Genomic DNA, 24,696 nt, shown 5'->3' on the forward strand with positions numbered 1-24,696 from the left:
ACCTGTGTTCTTCCATTTCCTTACTATGTTCCTCACAGTGGAAACTGACAGGTTAAATCTCTGAGACAACTTTTTGTATCCTTCCCCTGAAAAGCTATGTTGAATAATCCTGTTTTTCAGATCATTTGAGAGTTGTTTTGAGGAGCCCATGATGCCACTCTTCATAGGAGAATCAAATAGGAGAACTACTTGCAAGTGGCCACCTTAAATACCTTTTCTCATGATTTGATACACCTGGCTATGAAGTTCAAAGCTCAATGAGGTTACAAAACCAATTCAGTGCTTCAGGAAGTCAGTAAAAAGTAGTTAGGAGTGTTCAAATCAAGAAAATGATAAGGGTGCCCATACTTTTGCACCGGTCAAATTTTGTTTAAATGCAGATTGCACATTTTCTGTTAGTACAATAAACCTCGTTTGAATCCAGAAATATAACTGAGTCCATCAGTTATTAGATATATGAAACTGAAATAGCTGTTGCAAAAACCAAAATTGTTATAAAGAAAAAAGGTTAACATTAATAGGGGTGCCCAAACTTTAACATATGACTGTATCTTAGTCTTTTCTTTGTCCTCTATAATTATATTGTTATTAACATCTCTTACGGGGCCAATACCATCTATTTTTTTCTTTTTGGCACTAATGTATGTATAAAATTTTGGGGGATTTATTTTAATGTCACTGGTTATTTGTTTTTCTGTAGATAACATTGCTAGCTTGATTTCTTTATTACATTCCTTAAGATCTTTATACTCCTGAAATGCTATTTCTCTATTCCCAGCCTTCAAGATTTTGAATGACCTTTGTTTTAGTCTTATTAAACTTTATGCTGTCTTATTTATCCTTAATTGTTTCTTTTCATTCATTGACATTTTATTACTGGAGGATATACGTTTTCTACAGGATTCTAGTAGTATATCCTTAAACTTGCCCCATTTGTATTTAGTGTCCTCAGTTACCATGATATGGTCCCAATCTACATGACTAAGCTCTTTCCTGAATTTGTTGAAATCAGCTTTTCTAAAGTTCCAAGTTTGCATTTCTCCTTTTGAAATGTTTTATTGAATTTTACATTGAAACTTTCCGTATTATGGCTGTTGCATCCCAAAAGCTCCCTGACCTGTAGATCTGAAATTGTATCTAGTTTACTTGACAGGATTAGATACAGCAGATTACCTCCCCTGGTCAGTTCATTTACCAGCTCAGAGAGGCAATTGTCCTGAACCGTGGATAAGAACTTGCAGCTTTTAGCACAACCAGAAGATTCTATGTCCCATTGAATGTTTGGATAGGTAAAATCTCACATAATATGGACCCTATTATTATTTGTTGCTCTTTAATTTGTTGGAGCATTTCATCCTCTATCTGTTCAACCATATTAGAAGGCTTAAAGCAAACTCCAATTAGCATATTTACAATGTTGCCCTCCTTCTGTGTATTTTTTCCTATACTGACTCTACATTGTCGCAGATCTCCCCAATATTGTCCTTGAGCACAAGTCTCAAGCTGGATTTAACGATAATATGCACCTCTTCACTCTTTTTGTCTTTCATGTTCTTTCTAAATATACAGTGGGTATGGAAAGTATTCAGACCCTTTTAAATTTTTCACTCTTTGTTTCATTGCAGCCAATTGGTAAATTCAAAAAAGTTCATTTTTTCTCATTAATGTACACTCTGCACCTCATCTTGACTGAAAAAAAACAGAAATGTGGAAAATGTTGCAAATTTATTTAAAAAGAAAAACTGAAATATCACATTGCCATAAGTATTCAGACTATTTGCTCAGGCACTCATATTTAAGTCACATGCTGTCCATTTCCTTGTGATCCTCCTTGAGATCAGCGTCGGACTGGCCCACCGGGGAACCGGAGGATTCTCCGGTGGGCCCTGGCATCTGGTGGGCCCTGGCACCTGCTGGCATACAGGGCCAGCAGATGCCTAGGGCCCCCGCTGCTCCAGGGGCCCCTGCCAGCGGAGCAGCAGCGGGTGTCAGGAGGCAGGAGCCCCTGTCCCCGCTGCTAAAGAGAAATGAATATTCACTGCGAAGCAGTGAATATCATTTCAGGTCTCCACCCCCAGAGGCCCCGCCCCCAGCCCAGTAAGCCGCTCTGCAGACTACAGCTGTAAATCAGGGCCGGCGCCGCCCTCAGTCCTCTCTGCTCCTGGCTCACAGCCAGTGCGCGATGACGTCACTACATCGCGCACCCGCTGTGTGTCTGGCAGAGGGGGCAGCTCCTGACACTGAAGCCGGGATCAGCGTGGGAGCGAGGAGGAGAGGTGAGTATTGTGTTTTGTTTTTTTTTTTATATCTCTCTCGCTCTCTCTATCTGTCTCTCTCCATCTATCTATCTATCTCTATTTCTCTATATATCTCTCTCTCTATCTCTCTTATATCTATCTATCTTTCTATCTCTATCTATTATCTATATCTATCTATCTCTATATCTATCTCTATCTATTATCTATATCTATCTATATCTATCTCTATCGCTCTATCTTTATATCTATCTTTCTATCTCTACATCTATCTCTATATCTATCTATCTCTATATCTTTCTATATATATATATCTCTATATCTATCTATTATGTCTATCTATCTATCTCTATATCTATCTATCTTACTCTATCTATCTCTATATCTATTATCTCTATATTTATTATCTATCTAGCTACCATCTATATCTATCTATCTTTATCTATATATATCTCTATCTAATATCTATATCTATCTATCTCTATACCTATCTATCTATTTATCTATCCGTTATCTATCTCTATATCTTTTCTCTGTATCTATCTATCTATCTATCTATCTCTATATCTATATCTCTCGCTATCTATCGCTCTATCTCTATATCTATATCTATCTTTATATCTATATCTATCTCTATCTATCTCTATATCTATCTCTATTTCTCTCTATATTTATCTCTATATCTCTATAGCTATCTATCTATATATCTCTATCTATCTCTATATCTATCTCTCTATCTCTATATCTATCTTTCTATCTCTATATCTATATATCTATCTATCTTTATCTATTTATCTCTATATCTTTTCTCTGTATCTATCTCTCTCTATATCTATATCTATCTATCTCTATATATATCTATTATCTCTATATCTATATCTATTTCTCTCTATATCTCTCTCTATATCTATCTATCTATTTATCTCTATCTCTATATCTATCTCTCTGTATATCTATCTATCTTTCTATCTCTATATCTATCTCTATATCTATCTATCTTTCTCTATCTATCTATTTATCTCTATCCATTATCTCTATCTATCGCTCTATCTCTATATCTATCTTTCTATCTCTACATCTATCTCTATATCTATCTTTCTATCTATATCTATCTATATCTATATCTATCTATTATGTCTATCTATCTAGCTATCTCTATTATCTATATCTACCTATCTCTATATCTTTCTATCTTACTCTATCTCTATATCTATCTGTTATCTCTATATTTATTATCTATCTTTATCTATCTATCTATCTCTATCTATTATCTATATCTATCTCTCTATTTATTTATCGATCTCTGTATCTATCTCTCTCTATATCTATCTCTCTCTCTCTATCTACCGCTCTCTCTATCTCTATCTATCTATCTTTATATCTATATCTATCTATCTCTATATCTATTATCTCTATATCTATCTACCTATCTATCTCTATATCTATCTATATATATATATATATATATCTGTTTCTCTATATCTATCTCTATATCTCTCTCTATAGCTATCTATATATTATCTCTATATCTATCTATCTATCTATCTATCTATCTATATATTATCTCTATATCTATCTATATCTATCTGTCTCTATATCTATCTCTATATCTATCTATCTATCTCTATATCTATTATCTCTATATCTATCCATCTCTATATATCTCTATATCTATTTTTATTTATAGCCATCTATCTATATATATTTATCTCTATATCTATCTATATTTGTCTATATTATTATTATTATTATTATATCTGTATATCTCTATTATCTATCTCTATCTATTATCTATCTCTATCTATATATCTATCTCTATATCTTTCTATCTATAGCTATCTATCTCTATATCTATCTATCCATTATCTATTTTCTATCTATCTCTATATCTATCTACCTATCGATCTATCTATCTATCTATCTATCTATATTTCTTTCTAGATCTATCTTTATATCTATCTCTATCTATCTCTATGAATCTTTCTATCTATATCTATCCATTATCTACTTTCTATCCATTATCTACTATCTATCTCTATATCTATCTATTTCTACATCTATCTTTCTATCTATTTCTATCTAACTCTATATCTATATATCTATATAGCATTATACCCTATGAGGGGGTGCATTATTCCCTATGAGGGGGGCAGTATTATACCCTATGAGGGGGCAGCATTATACCCTATGAGGAGGCAGCATTATACCCTATGAGGAGGGCAGCATTATTCCCTATGAGGGGGTGCATTATACCCTATGAGGGGGTGCATTATTCCCTATGAGGGGGGCAGTATTATACCCTATGAGGAGGCAGCATTATACCCTATGAGGGGGTGCATTATTCCCTATGAGGGGGGCAGTATTATACCCTATGAGGGGGGCAGTATTATACCCTATGAGGGGGGCAGTATTATACCCTATGAGGGGGCAGCATTATACCCTATGAGGGGGTGCATTATTCCCTATGAGGGGGTGCATTATTCCCTATGAGGGGGGCAGTATTATACCCTATGAGGGGGGCAGTATTATACCCTATGAGGGGGCAGTATTATACCCTATGAGGGGGTGCATTATACCCTATGAGGGGGTGCATTATTCCCTATGAGGGGGGCAGTATTATACCCTATGAGGGGGGCAGTATTATATTCTATGAGATGGCTGCATTATATTCTATGAGATGGCTGCATTATACTATGTGAGGGGGCTGCTTTATATTCTATGAGGGGGCTACCCCAACTCCTGCTACATAATTAAGACATGTACAACCTTATATTATACCCGGATATTAGCGTGTTTAACCGCATAATTGGTGGTCTGGTATTTAACTCTATGCAGCTACATAGTGGGCCCCAAGAATGATTTTCTCTGGTGGGCCCAAGGTGTTCCAGTCCGACGCTGCTTGAGATGGTTCTACTCCTTCATTGGAGCCCAGTTGTGTTTAATTAAACTGATAGGACTGAATTTGTAAAGGCACACAACTGTCTATATAAGACTTCACAGCTCACAGTGCATGTCAGACCAAATGAGAGTCATGAGGTCAATGGAACTGGCCAAGGAGCTCAGAGACAGAATTGTGGAATGGCACAGATCTGGCCAAGGTAACAAAAGAATTTCTGCAGTACTCAGGGTTCCTAAGAGCACAGTGGCCTCCATAATCCTTAAATGGAAGAAGTTTGAGACCACCATAAGTCTTCCTAGATCTGGCCATCCAGCCAAACTGAGCAATCATGGGAGAAGAGCCTTGGTGAGAGAGGTAAAGAAGAACCCCAAAATCATTGTGGCTGAGTTCCACAGATGCAGTAGGGAGATGAGAGAAAGTTCCACAAAGTCAACTATCACTGAATCCCTCCACCAGTCGGGCCTTTATGGCAGAGTGGCCCGATAGAAACCTCTCCTCAGTGCCAAACATATAAAAGCCTGCATAGAGTTTGCTAAAAAAAAATGAAGGACTCCCAGACTATGAGAAATAAGATTCTCTGGTCTGATGAACGAAGATAAAACTTTTTGGTGATAATTCTAAGCGGTATGTGTGGAGAAAACAGGCACTGCTCATCACCTGCCCAATACAATCCCAACAGTGAAACATGTGGCAGCATCATGCTATGGGGGTGCTTTTCAGCTGCAGGGACAGGACGACTGGTTGCAATTGAAGGAAACATGAATGCAGCCAAGTACAGAGATGTAAAATGTGCAATTTAGTGGCGCTGATGTAAAACGGGGTTAAGGACTGCGGCAATTCTAGACAATAACCATAAGGTTGTCAGGGTAGATAAATATATAATAAAAATAGATTCTCGCTAGTATAACCCACTGTAAGAGAAGAAAAAGGTGAGTGGAATAGAAGAGGAGGTTTACTAGTAATACTCAAAAGGTACATAAATTAAAGATGCAAGCACATTAATGATAATGTCATGTATTGCAATTAGCCCAGTGTTATTGTTATTCACTGCAGAGGATATGATAATTAAATCAAATCAACAAACTGTCCAATATTGCAATTAGCCCAGCACTAAAAAGCAAAGTTGTTAGTTGATGAATTTGCAATGAAACTCGCACAATGGTGGCTGCAAAGAATCACTGGTTAATAACCATGAAGCAAAAAGAGAATTTATTACCGTAAGAGAGTATATAATAATTCCCGGCATGGAGAAATGTTCAGATTGTCCTGATTCCGGTGTCTAGAAGAGACTTTGTGCCATGGTACGGCTTGTAGATATATGTCCAATGATGTGAGGACAACTGCCCCGGCCAGTCGCAGCTCCTCCGGGTGAAATCTTCGGCAGCAACCCTTGTAACAGGTCGTGCGGTGAAATCCTGCGTGCTGTGGAAGTTAAGCTGCCGCAGGGCTGATGTTCCTAAACTGATCACCGACTGTCCGCACTACTGCTAGATGCGATGCCTCCAGCAGTTATCGGGGGATCCTGGTCACTGTGTCCTGGGAGTGAGTGGTAGGAGCAGGACCTGTGTGACGTTGCAGATCACGTGACACCTCGTGACCAAGGCTGGATACAGATCGCAGAAAGGACCATAAAGCATCCAACGCATTTTGGAAACATGGTTTCCTTCCTCAGGGATGGTCCTTTAAGCGATTAGAGTCCTTTTATATGTCTGATATTGGTCAGCTGAAGTTACAGTGCTGTGCAAATTAATAGGGACAAAGCATTGTTTTAAGTAAAATCGTAAGTTGGTTACCAGTCAGTGATTCAAACCAGTTTTAACTGCTTTGAACAGGCACTCACACCTGTTCAAAGCAGTTAAAACTGGTTTGAATCACTGACTGGTAACAAACTTACGATTTTACTTAAAAAAATGCTTTGTCCCAATTAAATTGCACAGCACTGTAATAGAAACCAAAAAGTTCTAATTCGCAGATCCATAGGACCTAGTTACTCTTGACACCCTGATTCAAAGCCCAGCCAAAGCCCTGACCTAAACCCAATTAAGCATCTATGGAGAGACCTGAAAATGGCTGTCCACCAACGATCACCATCCAACCTGACGGAACTGAAGAGGATCTGAAAGGAAGAATGGCAGAGGATCCCCAAATCCAGGTGTGAAAACTTGTTCCATCATTCCCAAGAAGACACATGGCTGTACTAGCTCAAAACGGTGCTTCTACTCAACACTGAGCAAATGCTCTGAATACTTATGACCATGTGATATTTCAGGTTTTCTTTTTCAACTAAATTTGCAATAATTTCTACATTTCTGGGGGGGGTTTTCAGCCAAAATGGGGTGCAAAGTGTACATTAATGAGAAAAAAAAAATGAACTTTTTTGAATTTACCAAATGGCTGCAGTGAAACAAAGAGTGAAAAATTTAAAGGGGTCTGAATACTTTTTGCACCCACTGTATAACCCTCTTCTCGACCAGTGATGGGTTTTGTCCACCCAGGTTTCTTTAATGCCCACCATATCATAATCTGTGGCTGAAAATTCATTAATTTTGTTTGCGAGACTTCTTGCATTCGCCAGCAGATATTTAATACTATTAGCACAATTATTACTCCCACTCACCTCCCTACTTTCCTTGCATAACCCAGCCCCCTTAAATCCTCATTAACCCCTATTGTCACTCTGTCTATCCGCCCTCCCTCCAGATCCTAGTTTAATATCTCCTTCATCCGTATAAACATTTTTTCCCCCAGCAGAGCCGTACCCTCCCCATTGAGGTGTAGCCTGTCCCTGCTGTAGAGCCTGTAGCCGATAGAAAAGTCGGGCCAGTTCTCCAAGAACCCAAACCCTTCCTTCCTGCACCAATTTCTAAGCCACTTATTTATCTCCCTAAGCTCCCGCTGTCTTTCTAGTAACCCTCGTGGCACGAGCAGTATTTCAGAAAACACCACTTTGAAGGTCCTGGTCTCAGCTTCTCTACTAGTTTCATGTAGCCATTTTTAAGGACCTGCCACCACCCTCTAACTTTGTCATTGGTGCCAATGTGTACCATGACCACTGGGTTTTCCCCAGTCCCATCCAGCAATCTGTCTATCTGATCCTGAGCACCCAGCAGAAAACACACTGTTTTGCATCCATGGTCTCGGCGGCATATGAATTCTTTCCGTCCTAATTATAGAGTCCCCTACCACCAATATCTGTCTGGCCTATTTCTCTCCTTCTTACAGCAGTCATTTTCCTGGTTGCTATCCCCACAGTGTGAGTTACAAAAATGATTTATTTTTCATTATTAACAATATAATTTATTATGTTCAGGTTATCTATATGGGTTTAATAATATTAATATTTATCTCTCTTTTTTTATTACTAAATTACTCCTTTGTTACTGTCAGTTTAACTATTTGATGTTCATTCATGACAGGTTTATTTATACAAGTTTTGTTATGGCTCATTTTATTATACTTGATGTCAGAAAAGCGTCAACTTTTACACTGTCAATGGATCCCTCTGATTTTAACGATTTCAATATAAAGAATTTGATTTTATTCACTGGCTAGTTGTGCTGTATCCATCTTATAGAACTAATAGTAATAACAAATTTAGTGTAGAATGAATTGGCAAATACAGTTATACCATATGAGCGAACATTATATCAGAACAGGGGTTGCTTGGGAAAATTTGACAAAATTTGGGACAGGGGGAACTCTTCTCATCTTAGTATACTGATGTGTAATGGTCCAGTAACACCGTGACATTATGATTAAAATACATTGAATCATTCTATGGCATCACATGGCTATTAACATTATATAACTATGCTTGGCAGTGTGTTAGAGTAGTAGTTTAATTAGGCATGTAGTGTTGTTTTTGAGGTGTATGCTGCCAGATGGGTATAAAGTTAAATAATGGTCCGCTCATTTGATAATTGGTTTATTGTCCATACAGCAATACATGGACCTATGAAACTAAAATTCTATTGACAATCTAATGTGCAAATTTGCTGTTCCACTATAATTGTTTGGATAAATGCACGTGTATTCATTTGGCTATATGCATATGTATATACACCGTATATTTTGTGGTTGATAAACGAGTTAAAAAAAAATTACTGTAGTAAAATGGGAATCTCACTGCATCTTGTCTTTTTTTTTTATAAATTGGGTCTTTAGTTTGATAGAACAGTATATGTACAGTATATTATTAAAATTTCTAATCTTTTCTAATAGACCCTCGAATTGTGCAGATCTTGACTATTATATGTTCACCAATTGATTGTCATTTTTTTGGATGTGCAGTCTTTCTTTGGCATATACTTTTTGTTTTCTATCGATTGATTACATACCAGACATTTGACTGGCAGCGATTTACTGCCAATAACAATAATTTTTAACCACACTTAAAAATCATTGCACCCTACAAATGAGCATTCTGTATGTTCATTAGGGTGATTCCTGGCCTTTTTACATGGGTTATTAGTTGGGAATGAGCGGTCCTATGAATGCTTGTTCCCTGATTATTGGTTCTTCTAAATACGTATAAAAGTTAATAAATTAATTTACCAGAATTAATAATCAATAATATTATTTTAAAGCTGAAGTCAGAGTTGACACATTTATACTGACTCCGACTATACAGAAAACTAGCTCTGATTCAGATTCCACGACTGACTCCATAACTCTGATTCTAGCTTTATAAAAATAAAATGTCTCCATTTGCTGACACCAATGAAATTTAAATGTACTGTAGTATGTATTATTGGAACACAAAATACATTAGAAAGCTCCTGAACTTTTATTATACAATGATTATAATATTATAGTAAACATTATTTATCTAAACTATTAGATATGATACAAAGTAGTACAGAAGCCTTTGATAACAATGTTGTCATGATCCAGGACGGAGTTTCGCTTTGGCCCGTCCTGGTCAGACAGGGGGTTAATTGTTTCTGCCTCTCTCTGGCAGAGGGCGGCTATTTAATGCACACTGGACCTAGGTCCGATGTCAGTTATACTTCTGCCCTCGGCCGAGTTAGTTGACCTCTGTTGTACGTGTGCCTTGTGCCTGATTACTTGTTGCTTGTTTGGTTTTGATCTGGTTCTGTCCCTGTTACGAGTTCTGCCTGTCCCTTTTGTACCGCACCGCTCTCTCGTGTATGACTCTCTGCTTGTGACTTGACTATTCTCTGCTCGTCACTTTGGTACCACTCTGCCCTCTTGTGTATGACCTTTGGCTTTGTCTGACCTCCCATCTGTATATCCCTCCTGGACCTCGTTTGCCCGTACTGTGTATGACTTCCGTTTTGCCTGATTCTGAGTTGTTGTATGGTGTCCTGCCATCTCTGAAAGCAGGACGCTGAGCCCCGCTCCCTTGCAGTCACAGGACCGTAGGTCCTGTGCCAGCTTGCTAGCTTCAGCGTCCACAGGTCCTGTGCATCTTTACTTTCCAGCGCTGACAGGATCCTAACACTGATAGTTTGAAGCACGCATTGTCACCACTGCTGCCCCGCTCCACAGGTATCTTTGAGCACTATTTTTGTACTCAGGACACGCGCACTGGCTCAGTGAGCGAGTGTAGTGCGGTGTTCCTGACATTATAACTGACCATTACCATTTTTTTTTCTCTGCTCCCCTTCTCCTGTGTATGTGATGGATCCTATGCACGCTCTTTCTGAGCAGGTAAAGCACCTGACTCTGATGTCTCACAAACTCCTTGGCGAACGAGTCCTGGCTCAGTCTCAGCAGCTGACTGCTGACACTGTGCAGGGGGTCAGTTATAATGTCAGGAACACCGCACTACACTCGCTCACTGAGCCAGTGTGCGTGTTCTGAGTACAAAAATAGTGCTCAAAGATACCTGTGGAGCGGGGCAGCAGTGGTGACAATGCGTGCTTCAAACTATCAGTGTCAGGATCCTGTCAGCGCTGGAAAGTAAAGATGCACAGGACCTGTGGACGCTGAAGTTAGCAAGCTGGCACAGGACCTACGGTCATGTGACTGCAATGGGGTGGGGCTTAGCGTCCTGCTTTCTAAGATGGCAGGACACCATACAACAACTCAGAATCAGGCAAAACGGAAGTCATACACAGTACAGGCGAATGAGGTACAGGAGGGATATACAGATGGGTGGTCAGACAAAGCCAAAGGTCATACACAAGAGGGCAGAGCAGTACCAAAGGGACGAGCAGAGAATAGTCAAGTCACAAGCAGAGAGTCATACACGAGAGAGCGGTGCGGTACAAAAGGGACAGGCAGAACTCGTAACAGATCAAAACCAAACAATCAACAAGTAATCAGGTACAAGGCACACGTACACCAGAGGTCAACTAACTCGGCCAAGGGCAGAAGTATAACTGACATCGGACCTAGGTCCAGTGTGCATTAAATAGCCGCCCTCTGCCAGAGAGAGGCAGAAACAATTAACCCCCTGTCTAACCAGGACGGGCCAAAGTGAAACTCCGTCCTGGATCATGACAAATGTATAGAGTGCTCCTGACTGTGGCATGTCAGTATATTCAAGACTAAATAGAAAACGGTGGTCTTTTCACACTTTGAGTTAAACCTATATGAAGTAGTAATCCTAAAAATCTTTTAGGATTGCTGCTTCCATTAGTTGACACAAGAGTTTTAGTCCTCTTGCTTTGTGAAGAGAAAATTTGCATATTTAATTTCCCAGACGACCATTGCAAGGCTTAATAGTCTTCTTACCTTGGTATGCCAGGCTTGACATGTCACTCTCCGTAAGGAGAAACGTTACCACCTGGGTTCCCACACTTGGAGTGAAATGTTTTGTAAATTTTTAAGAATTACTGTAAACATAGTGTCAACCTTCGGAGTCTTCAGTGGCACAATGATGCATGATTTTGCACCCCATAAAAATCTCATCCAGATTATCTTCTAAATTTTAATTTTATCATAAAGTAAAATTGGTGGCAGATTACGTGAATTTTACAATATATGTTTTTGAAAGGAACAATGCGTCTCTTACGAACCTTCTTATGTCCAACAGTCAAAACTACAGAATCATTGGTCTTTACTGGGTAGGATCCATTATAATGACTATGATTGTATTTATTCCTGGAAGTATTGTTGGTAAGTAATACTCATAATTCTTATGTTATCTTTGTTCATCCATCTTACAAAACCAAAAGGTAGAACAGTTCGGGTATGTTAGTGTAAGGGGGTGACAGAGGCCGCCACGTGCCTTTCCCTCTCCTGATGGCATTGCATATATGCTGCTCCATCGAGTTTTATGTACATTATTATATTTGCTTGATGTTATTATACTGTGATGTACTTTACTTGACATAGGGTTAGGGAAAATATAGAAGATAGAATAGAAGAGTAGCAATAGAATAGGACAATGTTGGGAATAGATGAGTGGGGCACAATAGAGGTAGGAAATGAGAGTGCCTGGTTAAGCTTAGTTTGAATAAGAGGTTTTTCAGATGAGGAGTTACAGATGGGTGTAGGGCAGTGTAGCGAGTTATAGTGAGGTGACATCCTGATTAGGGCATAAGTGATGTAGCAGTGAGAGACGGCACACGGATAGCCCTGGGGGTGAAGATTGCTGAGGCAATGAGGGACCCCAGGCTAAGCAGCGTGCCACTGGTCACCATCTATTAAAGTAACCATCCCAATGGGGATCCGGGGCTAACGTCCGGGACTAAACAGAGCTGAGCGAGCCTTTTACCTTTCTCCAATGGAAATCGGACAAGGGGGATGGGAGGAAGATGGTGGACCTAGGGGCATGGACGCCGCAGAAGTGGAAGAACTGTCTGCAGGACAGAGGCCGTCGGAAGAGACAGGGAAACAAGTGTCTTCAGGAAGGAAGTTGTCAGAGAAGGCAGGGAGCGTTCCAGGAATGCCATTGTATGTGAACTTTACTACGTCTGTATCAAGAACCCTGGTGTCAAGTAAAGTTGAACTGTTGAGTATCGACATGGAGTCTGGAGTTGTTTGTGTAAACCATGAACCTGGAGCTGAGATTACAGAATCAGAAGGAACCCTGGAATCTAATGTGAGTGTTCTGCTGGATACATATCACACACAACAGATGGGACTTTGTGCTTCCTCCTCACATTCACACAATGTTATTTTCAGGTGAGTTTGGAGTAGATCCGCTCTGAAACCCACTTGAAAAAAAGCTGACATACACTTAAAAGAATGAGCACATGTCTATGTAAAAATGACATGCTATGCATATTTTCAGGCTTTTGAGTGTCTTTTAGACGCTAGAAGTTTGGAAGGCACCAAGTGGTTAAAGGAAGTGAGCTGACAATTTTTGGGACATTTTTCCTTTGAAGATGCTTTACGCTTTCCGATACAAGTCGATGGGATGGCTCAACTGGCACCCTGAAGATGCTCCAATATCTCGATTGTTTTATCTGTGTTTTTGCTTCAAAAGCCACTATCAGTTTCTTAATTGTTAAGTGGAATTCAAAAACAGAAAATGCTAGTACAAAAGGCACCTAAATATGCTTGAAAGGGCTAAAAAAAGTGTGTATGCATATAATGTAGTTGTATTGTGAGTGTATTAATATACTCACTGCCGTTCTCTTCGGTGTCCAGCGCTGTTCTTCTGCTCTTCTCAGTGACGTCACTGCAAATGAGACTTGCCGTCATTCAAAACTTAATGCGTGAGGCAGAAGTCACTGTTCCAATGAAAGTCTGTGGAGCCATGCTTTGATACGCCATAGGTTTACATTGTAAAAGTCATTTCCAGGTCACAGAGAGCGCAGTGTGACCAGGTAGGAGTCTGCAGAGAGGTGGTGTGATTCACAAGAGCAGAAGACCAGCGCTGCACACCGGAGAGAGTTGTGTTGAGTATATTAATATACTCACACTACATTACATGTACAGATTTAAACAATAAAACCGTTAGTGGGACGGCTTCTTTAACCTAGAGATCTTGTGTGTCCATCTACCCAGATCTTTATAATAATAGTAATTTAAATGATTATACATCCCTATAATTTTGTGAACACCATTAGTAAGCAGTATAGTTTACAATTATTGGCTTTGCTGTCTTCTGATACTCATTAAAGCGTTGTAATTTTTTTTTACACTAGGTAAATATGGAACAAGAATTTGTCCTGCATTTTTTGTAAACCTTCTGTATATTTGTCTTCCACTCTGGGCTGGGTTTAAAATCTACAAACAACCATCCGTTATGAATAATCCTTCTACCAAGGTAACAGTAACAGTAAACGTAATAGATAAGAATGATTGGCGAATTGAATATTTATTACAGCCAATCTGGCCAGATTCTGAACTGCAGTCTGGGGATCAGTTGATGCATTTATCCTTACCATGTAATTGCTTTTAATTCTAATGTATAAATTGAAGCTTTGCAACAAAGTATAGTTACCGTATTTTAACGCATCAATTGATGGGTGTCAACCTCTGGGACTGGCACCAATTAGATGAACGGGAATTTTTTTTCTCATGATGAAACACTTTTATTTCTGTTGAAATGAAACCGCAATGCACATGCCCATTCACTGTTCCATTCATTTTCCCTTGGGCTGCCGGAAAAAGCTGAGCCAAGCGCTTAGGGGTCAAGCATGCACACTGTCTCTTGAATTTTAAGGGGAATAAAATAGCCCTGTTTTACTGATCAGTGTGGGTCTTAGCGGTTGGACCTCCACCAGTCAATGACTAGGCTATAATAACTTATTTCCACCAAACAAGCCCTTTACGTTGGCCATAAAGATGATTTCTTTTGTAAGCTCTTGTACAGTGGGTACGGAAAGTATTCAGAGCCCTTTACATTTTTCACTCTTTGTTTCATTGCAGCCATTTGGTAAATTCAAAAAGTTCATTTTATTCTCAGTAATGTACACTCTGCACCCATTCTTGACTGAAAAAAACAGAAATATAGAAATTTTAGCAAATTTATTAAAAAAGAAAAACTGAAATATCACATGGTCATAAGTATTCAGACCCTTTGCTCAGACACTCATATTTAAGTCACATGCTGTCCATTTCCCTGTGGTCCTTGAGATGGTTCTACTCCTTCAATGGAGTCCAGCTGTGTTTAATGATTTATAAAGGCACACACCTGTCTATATAAGACCTCACAGCTCACAGTACATATCAGACCAAATGAGAATCATGAGGTTAAAGGAACTGGCCAAGGAGCTCAGAGACAGAATTATGGCAAGGCAACAATGTCCTGAATGCAACAGCCAGGATCATATTACTCACCAACCATTACACCAATGCCTCTACTCTGTGCCAGTCGTTTCACTGGTTGCCCATCCACTCCAGAGTTCAATATAAACTTATCACTCTCACCCACAAAGAGTTCCACGGTTCAGCACCACCCTACATCACCTCCTTCATCTCAGTCTGCCACCCTTCCCATGCCCTCCATTATGCTAATGACCTAAGATTAACATGCTCAATAATCTGAACCTCCCACTCCCATCTCCAAGACTTCTTGTGTGTTGCCCCGGACAATTTGATTAATCCTGAATACTCAGTTTTAAGCATGCCCTAAAATGCACTTCTTCAGACTGGCCCACCACCTCAACATTTTTATCTAGCTATCCCTGTTTCGCACATATAACATTTTCATTCAACACCAGGACCCTGTTTGCACACCCTTTATGCATTTAATAGCCCTCTATGTTACTGGTTGGTTACCGGTTCATGCAGCATTACGTAAACACTCTATTTATTACATTGATGGCTGGAAAATACAATGCAAACATTTGTTACCATCTACCTTTCACATCTCCCCCTATTTCCTCATATATTGTAAGCTTGTAAGCAGGGTTCTCACTCCTCTTGGTATCTGTTGATTTATGTAATTGTTATTCTGTAATGCCTTTTATTGTATGTGCAAGTCCCCTCTAAAATGTAAAGTGCTGCGGAATATGTTGGCACTATAGAAATAAAATGATTATTTATTAATGAATGAAGTCAAACAATGAGCTATCAATCAAACTAAAGAGGCAGGGCAGCAACCCCAGGAATCAGAGGCTTGTTAAGTGGTCTTTCACGCCCAAAGCACTTAACAAAGAGGTGCAGCTATGGTTTTGGTTTCGGGAGGTAAAACTTCTGAGTGGGTCCCTAACCAGGTAACCGTGATTAAAACTAAGGTGGCTTAACCTAATAGTGGATGTAGAAGAACCTCAGCAGATGACCGCGCTGTTACTAAAAAAAATCTCTATACAAAGACGAACACTGATATTACCACCATATGTTGACCATATAGTGGTAGATACCAGTGCAACAGAACATGTATGATATTACAGTTACAGATAGTGACTTAGAGGTGATGCTCTTTCTAATGGAGTTGTTAACTTTTTATATCTCTTCCATCTGTCCCAGACTGACATGACAACTTCTTTCAGGCAAGACTCGACTGCAGACATACAACAAAGACACATCTGACTTTTCACATTTCAAGCACAGTCCCCATCTATTCTCAACCTGCACAAACTCCTCATCCTACTGATACCCCAATGCGAAGCTGCTGCTGCTGTATGTGTCCCTGTTACTGCACCTACTGTGTGGTACTGTATGTCCTCTAGATGGTAAAACAAACATCTAAAATATATTAACCCCTTAGTGACAGAGCCAAATTGGTACTTAATGTCAGGCCAATTTTTACAATTCTGACCACTGTCACTTTATGAGGTTATAACTCTGGAACCCTTTAACGGATCCTGCTGATTAATTGTTTTTTCGTGACATATTTTACTTCATGTTAGTGATAAAATTTCTTCGATATGACTTACATTTACTTATGAAAAAAACAGAAATATGGCGAAAATTTTAAAAATTTCACAATTTTCAAACTTTTCATTTTTATCCCCTTAAATCGGAAAGATATGTCACACAAAATGGTTAATAAATAACATTTCCCACATGTCTACTTTACATCAGCACAATTTTGGAAACAATTTTTTTTTGTTAGGAAGTTATAAGGGTTAAAAGTCGACCAGCGATTTCTAATTTTTACAACAAATTTACAAACCTTTTTTTAGGGATCACCTCACATTTGAAGTCACTTTGAGGAGAGTACATGACAGAAAATACCCAAAAGTGACACCATTCTAAAAACTGCACCCCTCAAAACCACATTCAAGAAGTTAAATAACCCTTATGCGCTTCACAGAAACTGAAGCAATGTGGAAGGAAAAAATGAACATTTAACTTTTTTTCACAAACATTTTACTTCAGAACCAGTTTTTTTATTTTCACAAATGCAAAAAGAGAAAATTAACCAAAAAATTTGTTGTGCAATTTCTCCTGAATACGCCGATACCCCATATGTGGAAGTAAGCACTGTTTGGGCGCACGGCAGAGCTCGGAAGGGATGAAGCATTGTTTGACTTTTTCAAGTGCTTCACAGAAGTATATAACTTAGCGTCGTGAAAATAAAAAAATCATATTTTTTCCACAGAATGATCTTTTCGCCTCCAAATTTTTATTTTCCCAAGGGTAACAGGAGAAATTAGACCCCCAGAGTTGTTGTGCAATTTGTCCTGAATACGCCAATACTCCATATGTGGGGGTAAACCACTGTTTGGGTGCACGGCAGAACTCGGAAGGGAAAGAGCGCCATTTGACTTTTTAAATGCAGAATTGGCTGGAAATGAGATCGGACACCATGTCGTGTTTGGAGAGCCCCTGATGTGCCTAAACAGTGGAAACCACCCACATGTGACACCATTTGGGAAACTAGACCCCCCTAGGAACTTATCTAGATGTGTGGTGAGCAATTTGAACCCCCAAGTGCTTCACAGAAGTTTATAACGTACAGCCGTACAATTAAAAAATCATATTTTTTCCACAAAAATGATCTTTTCACCCCCAATATTTTATTTTCCCAAGGGTATCCGGAGAAATTGGACCTCAAAAGTTGTTGTCCAATTTGTCCTGAGTACGCTGATACCCTACATGAACCACTGTTTGGGTGCATGGCAGAGCTCAGAAGTGAAGGAGCGCCATTTTGGAATGCAGACTGTTATGATTGAGTCACCGTAGGAGGCAGACAAAAAAATAGAAGCTACGTCCAGAAAACCAGAGAAGTTGGCAACTATCAGATTGCAGACCCCTGAGACTATCAACACAACTAGCAGTAGCCGTGGGGGGTTCCTACAATGCCCTAGACCCCACGATCACAGCCGGAGAGCTAAATAGCCTAAAGACAGAAAAGGAAATCTAAACTGCCCCAGAGCAGACCCCAAAGTAAAAGGCAGCCCCCAACATATAATGACGGTGAAGCAAGATGAAAAAACACTCACACAGATAGAAAGATAGGCTGAGCAAACGATGGGGCCCAAACTAACTAAACAGAACAGGAAAGGAAGGTTGCTGTCTGCAATCTGCCAAAACCCTATCAAAGACATAAGCCAACAAGCTGATATGGAAAAAGACCCTGAAGCAGATAGGCTTCAAAAACTAAATCAGCACTCAGGTATTTTCAGAAGACAGAGCTAAAGGAATTCAGCACACCCCAGCAGGGAATGGCAGAAATCCAGAAAAACAAAGCAAAACAAAGTCAAAGCACAAATGCAAAAAGCCGAGCAGAAAACTAAGCTTTAGAAGAGCAGGAATTCAGACTGGACTCCAAGGATCCCACAGAGAAATCACCCGCAGGGCAGAAGGGTGTCGGCAGCCCTATATCCAGTCAGTAACTCCACTCAGCCAGTCGTCATCATCAGACTCAGGTGTTTGATAATCAGGCTCACTACCTTTCTTTACCAGAAGAGGGAGTTCCTCGGGCCTCAGTAGTGAAGGGGAAAATGAACTCACAACAGCAGACTTTGATGGAATGATCTGCGGCCGTCATGTTGCATTTGCAGGCCCCTGATGTGCCTAAACAGTAGAAACCCCCCACAAGTGACTCCATTTTGGAAACTAGACCCCCTAAGGAACTTATATAGATTTGTTTTGAGAACTTTGAACCCCCAAGTGTTTCACTAAAGTTTATAATGCAGAGCCGTGAAAATTAAAAAATATTTTTTTTCCATAAAAATGATTTTTTAGCCCCCAATTTTTTTATTTTCACAAGGGTAACAGGAGAAATTGGACCCCAAGACTTGTTGCCCAATTTATCCTGAGTACGCTGGTACCCCATATGTGGGAGAAAACTAATGTTTGCTCACACGTCGGGGCTCGGATAGGAAGTAGTGAAATTTTGGAATGCAGACTTTGATGGAATGGTCTGCAGGCACCATGTTGCATTTGCAGAGCTCCTGATGCGCACGGCAGAGCTCAGAAGGAGCATCGTTTGACTGGAATTGAGATCAAACGCCATGTTGTAGAGTCCCTGATGTGCCTAAACAGTGAAAACCCCCCAATTCAAACGCCAACCCTACCCCAACATACCCCTAACCCTAATCCCAACCCTAACCACAACACACCCCTAACCCTAATACCAACCCTAACCATAACATAACCACAAACCTAACCCTAATCTAAACCGTAACCGTAATCCAAACCCTAACCCCATCTCTAGCCCCAACCTTAACCCTAACTTTTGCCCCAACCCTAACCCTAAATTTAGCCCCAACCCTAACTCTAACTTTAGCCCCAACCCTAACTTTAGCCCCAACCCTAACCCTAACTTTAGCCCTAATCCTAACCCTAATTTTAGCCTCAACCCTAGCCCTATCTTTAGCCCAACTCTAACCCTAATGGGAAAATGGAAATAAATAAATTTTTTCATTTTATTATTTTTCCCTAACTGAGGGGGTGATAAAGGGGGCTTTGATTTACTATTTTTTTTTATTTTGATCATTGTGATAAGGTCTATCACAGTCATCAAAATGAACCAATAGGAAAAATCTCCTTATGTTGCTGGGTGCCGGCCGGCAGATCTCGGCAGGCTTACTGCGCGTGCGCCCGCCATTTTCTAACTGGAAGACGCTGGCGGCCGTGGGGGAGAAACAGGAGGGCCCAGGGACACCGAGAGGTACCGGGGGGATCAGGAACCCTATTTCTCTCTCCTCTGAAGTGCGATCACCTCAGAGGAGAGAGAAATTAAATGGCAAATCGGTGTTTTTTTTGCGGTCGCCGTTATACCATTAATAACAGCGATCACAACACCGGAGTTAGTAAAAACCGACCCGAGTCATGTTCTCTGGGGTCTCGGCTACCCCCGGCAGCCGAGACCTCAGTGAAATTTCGACTCTTGGGGGCGCTATACACTTTTTCCTCAGCGGCGCTGTGGTTTAGGTACCCTTAACTGCGACCGTTACAAGGCGTATCTGCAGTCATAGGGGCTTATTACCATGGGCAAATGCTATAGAACACAGTGGCCAGATTTTGCCCCTAGAAAGTAATAACGAACTCTGTGTGCCCCTTTGACAGCCAGAAAAACCCAAGTTCCCCTAAAACAATAAGTGCCCACTTAACATTTAATAATTTCCTGCGTCTCCCCCTAAACAGCTTCCCTATACACAGTATGATGCTCTCCTATACACAGTATATTGACCCCCTCACTGTATAATACCCTCACACAGTATACTAGCCCCTTAGTGGCCCCAAAACTGTTTGATGGCCCCAACATTGTATGATGGCCCTTACATTGTACAAAGGCCCCACATTCGGGTCCGGATGGCAAACACTCACAAGTACTAAGAGAACTAAGTAATGTAATAGACAAGCCATTATTTCTTATATTTAGGGACACTATAGCAACAGGGTCAGTTCCACAGGACTGGCCTGTAACAAATGCGGTACCAATATTCAAAAAGGGCTCTAAACTTGAACCTGAAAATTATATTCCAGTAAGTCTAACCTCTATTGTTGGTAAAATATTTGAAGGGTTTCTGATGGATGTTATTCTGTGTTATCTCAATGAGAATAACTGTTTAACTCCATATCAGCATGGGTTTATGAGGAATTGCTCCTGCCAAACCAATCTAATCAGATTTTATGAAGAGGTAAGCTATAGACTGGACCAAGGTGAGTCATTGGACGTGGTATATCTTGATTTTTCCAAAGCTTTTGATACCATGCCACACAAGAGGTTGGTACCCAAAATGAGAATGCTGGGTCTGGGGGAAAATGTGTGTAAAGGGGTAAGTAACTGGCTTAGTGATATAAAGAAGAGGGTGGTTATAAATGGTATATTGTCTAACTGGGTCTTTGTGACCAGTGGGGGTACCACAGGGTTCGGTGTTGGGACCTATTCTCTTTCACATATTTATTAACGATCTGGTAGATCGATATTTGCAGATGATACAAAACAATGCAGTCAATACAAGAGAAGATAGTATTCTGCTACAGATGGATCTGGATAAGTTGGAAACTTGGGCTGAAAGGTGGCATATGAAGTTTAACAATGATAAATGTAAGGTTATACACATGGGAAGAAGGAATCAATATCACCATTACACACTGAACGGGAAACCACTGCGTAAATCAGACATGGAGAAGGACTTGGGGATCCTAGTTAATGATAAACTTACCTGGAGTAGGCAGTACCAGGCAGCGGCTGCCAAGGCAAACAGGATCATGGGGTGCATTAAAAGAAGTCTGGATACACATGATGAGAGCATTATACTGCCTCTGTACAAATCCCTGGTTTGACCGCACATGGAGTACTGTGTACAGTTTTGGGCACCGGTGCTCAGGAAGGATATAATGGAACTAGTGCGAGTACAAAGGAGGGCAATAAAATTAATAAAGGGGCTGGGGGAAATACAATACCCAGTGATTAGCAAAATTAGGATTATTTAGTCTAGAAAAAAGATGACTGAGGGGTGATCTAATAACCATGTATAAGTATATAAGGGGACAATACAAATATCTCTCTGAGGATCTGTTTATACCAAGGAATGTGACAGTCCCAAGAGGGCATTCTCTACGTCTGGAGGAGAGAAGGTTTTTCCACCAATATAGAAGTGGATTCTTTACTGTTAGGGCAGTGAGAATCTGGAATTCCTTGCCTGAGGAGGTGGTGATGGTGAACTCAGTCGAAGGGTTCAAGAGAGGCCAGGATATCTTCCTGGAGTATAACAATATTGTATCTTACAGTTATTAGGTTCTTTAGAAGGACATAGATCTGGGGATTTATTCTGACGGAATATAGGCTGAACTGGATGGACAAATAACTATGTTACTATGTTACATTAGCTCCCACACTGAATGATGGCCCCCCTCCCTGTTATCCCCAGATTGTATGATGACCCCCTAAATTGCCTCCATACAGTATAATGCGCTCCACATAGTCCTCATACAGTATAATGCACTCCCCATAAAAAAATAAAAAATGCTCACCTCTCCTCCTCTTTCCCCCGCTACTCCAGCCTCTACAGCGAGTGTTCTGAGGGCCTGCATGTCTCAGCACGGTGGGCGCCATGTAGTGATGTCATTGCACCTGTTGTGCTGAGACATCAAATGCAAACGGAGAATGATGGAGAGGGGGCATCATTTGGCGCCCACTCTCTCATCATTGCTTTCAAGTGTATCAGCATCCAGGATACCGACACTGTTGAATTTGCAATGATGGGTTGGGCACCTAGAGCTGGGGATGGCATTGCCCCACCCTGGTTCATGGGCCCCATAGTGTCCATGTGTCAGTGTAGGGAGATTGTAACTCCTTGCTCTGACAGTTTAACTGTATCGGCACGCTGCACACGCCTATACAGTTAAAAGTAGCATAGCTCTGGGTGTTTCCCTCAGAGCCTGGGGCGACACACCCTCTGCCCCCTGGTAGCTACACTACTGACTTAACATCTACTTTGCATATGAATGAAAACGCTAGTTTCTCAGAAATGCAGCCACAGAAGTTAGAAAGGTGCCTCCCAGACACTGTTCAGAGAGGTGTAATGTTTTCACTCCCTGTAGATCTCACATTTTATGAGGGACCACAGGTTCTCTATGGGGTTCAGATCAGGTGAACAAGGGGGCCATGTCATTATTTTTTCTTCTGTTAGACCTTTACTGGCCAGCCACGCTGTGGAGTATTTGAATGCATGTGATGGAGCAATGTCCTGCATAATCATGTTTTTCTTGAACGATACCGACTTCTTCCTGTACCACTGCTTGAAGAAGGTGTCATCCAGAAACTGCCAGTAGGTCTGGGAGTTGAGCTTCACTCCATCCTCAACCCAAAAGGTCCCACAAGTTCATCTTTGATGATACCAGCCCATACCAGTACCCCACCTCCACCTTGCTGGCATCTGAGTCAGAGCCCTCTCTGGCCTTTACTGATCCAGCCTTGGGCTCATCCATCTGGCCAATCAAGAGTCGCTGTCATTTCATCAGTCCATAAAACCTTAGAAAAATCAGTCTTAAGATATTTCTTGGCCCAGTCTTGATGTTTTATCTTATGTTTCTTGTTGAAAGGTGGTCGTTTTCCAGGCTTCCTTACCTTGGCCATGTCCCTGAGTATGGCACACCTTGAGCTTTTTGATACTCCAGTAACATTGCAGCTCTGAAATTTGGCAAAACTGGTGGCAAATGGCATCTTGGCAGCTTCACGCTTGATTTTCCTCAATTCATGGGCAGTTATTTTGCGCCTTTTTTATCAACACGCTTCTTGCGACCCTGTTGGCTATTTGCCATGAAACGCTTGATTGTTCGGTGATCACGCTTCAAAAGTTTGGCAATTTAAAGACTGCTGCATCCCTCTGCAAGACATCTCACAATTTTTGACTTTTCAGAGTCCGTCAAATCTTTCTTCGGACCCATTTTGCCAAAGGAAAGGAAGTTGCCTAATAATTAAGCACACCTTATATAGGGTGTTGATGTCATTAGACCACACCCCTCCTCATTACAGAGATGCAAATCACCTGATTTACATAATTGGCAGTTGGCTTTCAAGCCTATACTGCTTGGAGTAGGACAACATGTATAAAAAGGATGATGTGATCAAAATACTCATCTGCCTAATAATTCTGCATCCATTGTATGTGGTTCAGAGGGGTTGATCTTACTGACCGATTACTCTTAAATTGAGAAAAACATCACAATTTTTTTTATCTATTTCACTATTAAAAATATTATTGAAATGTTACAGGTTTCAGTCTGGCCGCTGAGCCTCATAATAGGCTACTAAGTCCTATTCTGTAGAAAATCACTTTTTAGCAACTTCATCATAACAGGCAGGTTAATAAAAGATATATAGTAACTTTTATTTTACAATAGATACATGATCCACCATTCTCAATAGGTGCTGATTGCAGCTCGCCTCCTCCCCCTCCTATTACGATTTCTGTACAGAGCATGCCTACAACACTTCCCATGGACAACAATTGAAAGGGAATTCATTCCTATATCTATGTAGCAGCTGTAAAGATTACTTTATGTAAGTTTTAGTCTTTTTTATCTTCTGCAGGTGATCCAAGATGTTCAGCAAAAACATATATTAAGCAGACCCTGTGACCTACTGCTGGTCATGTACCTTATTGCTGCAACGCTCTTCTGTATATTTAGAGGAATGGTGAGTTTGAATCTGTATCCATTCACAATGAGGTCAGTACTTTGTTGAAGACAGTTAAAGGAGTTGTCCATTAATGCACAATCTTTGCTTTGATAATTTCAGGACCCCATACAATACAAAAGCTATGTATATTC

The 24,696-nt window shown here is 40.4% G+C and overlaps 1 protein-coding gene across 1 annotated transcript in view; it reads left to right on the top strand.

Annotated features, from left to right (window-relative positions):
• TM6SF1 (transmembrane 6 superfamily member 1) overlaps positions 1-24,696 on the top strand; it is a 142,930-nt gene that overhangs the window by 86,682 nt on the left and 31,552 nt on the right. The window contains exons 5-7 of the mRNA XM_073568526.1: positions 12,158-12,240; positions 14,220-14,341; positions 24,458-24,562. Coding sequence (XP_073424627.1) covers positions 12,158-12,240; positions 14,220-14,341; positions 24,458-24,562 — 310 coding nt within the window. The remainder of the gene's footprint in view (positions 1-12,157; positions 12,241-14,219; positions 14,342-24,457; positions 24,563-24,696) is intronic.

The sequence above is a fragment of the Dendrobates tinctorius genome, unplaced genomic scaffold (genome assembly GCF_039654945.1).
Source record: "Dendrobates tinctorius isolate UK_male_01 unplaced genomic scaffold, ASM3965494v1 ptg000022l, whole genome shotgun sequence".
Lineage (NCBI taxonomy): Eukaryota > Metazoa > Chordata > Amphibia > Anura > Dendrobatidae > Dendrobates > Dendrobates tinctorius.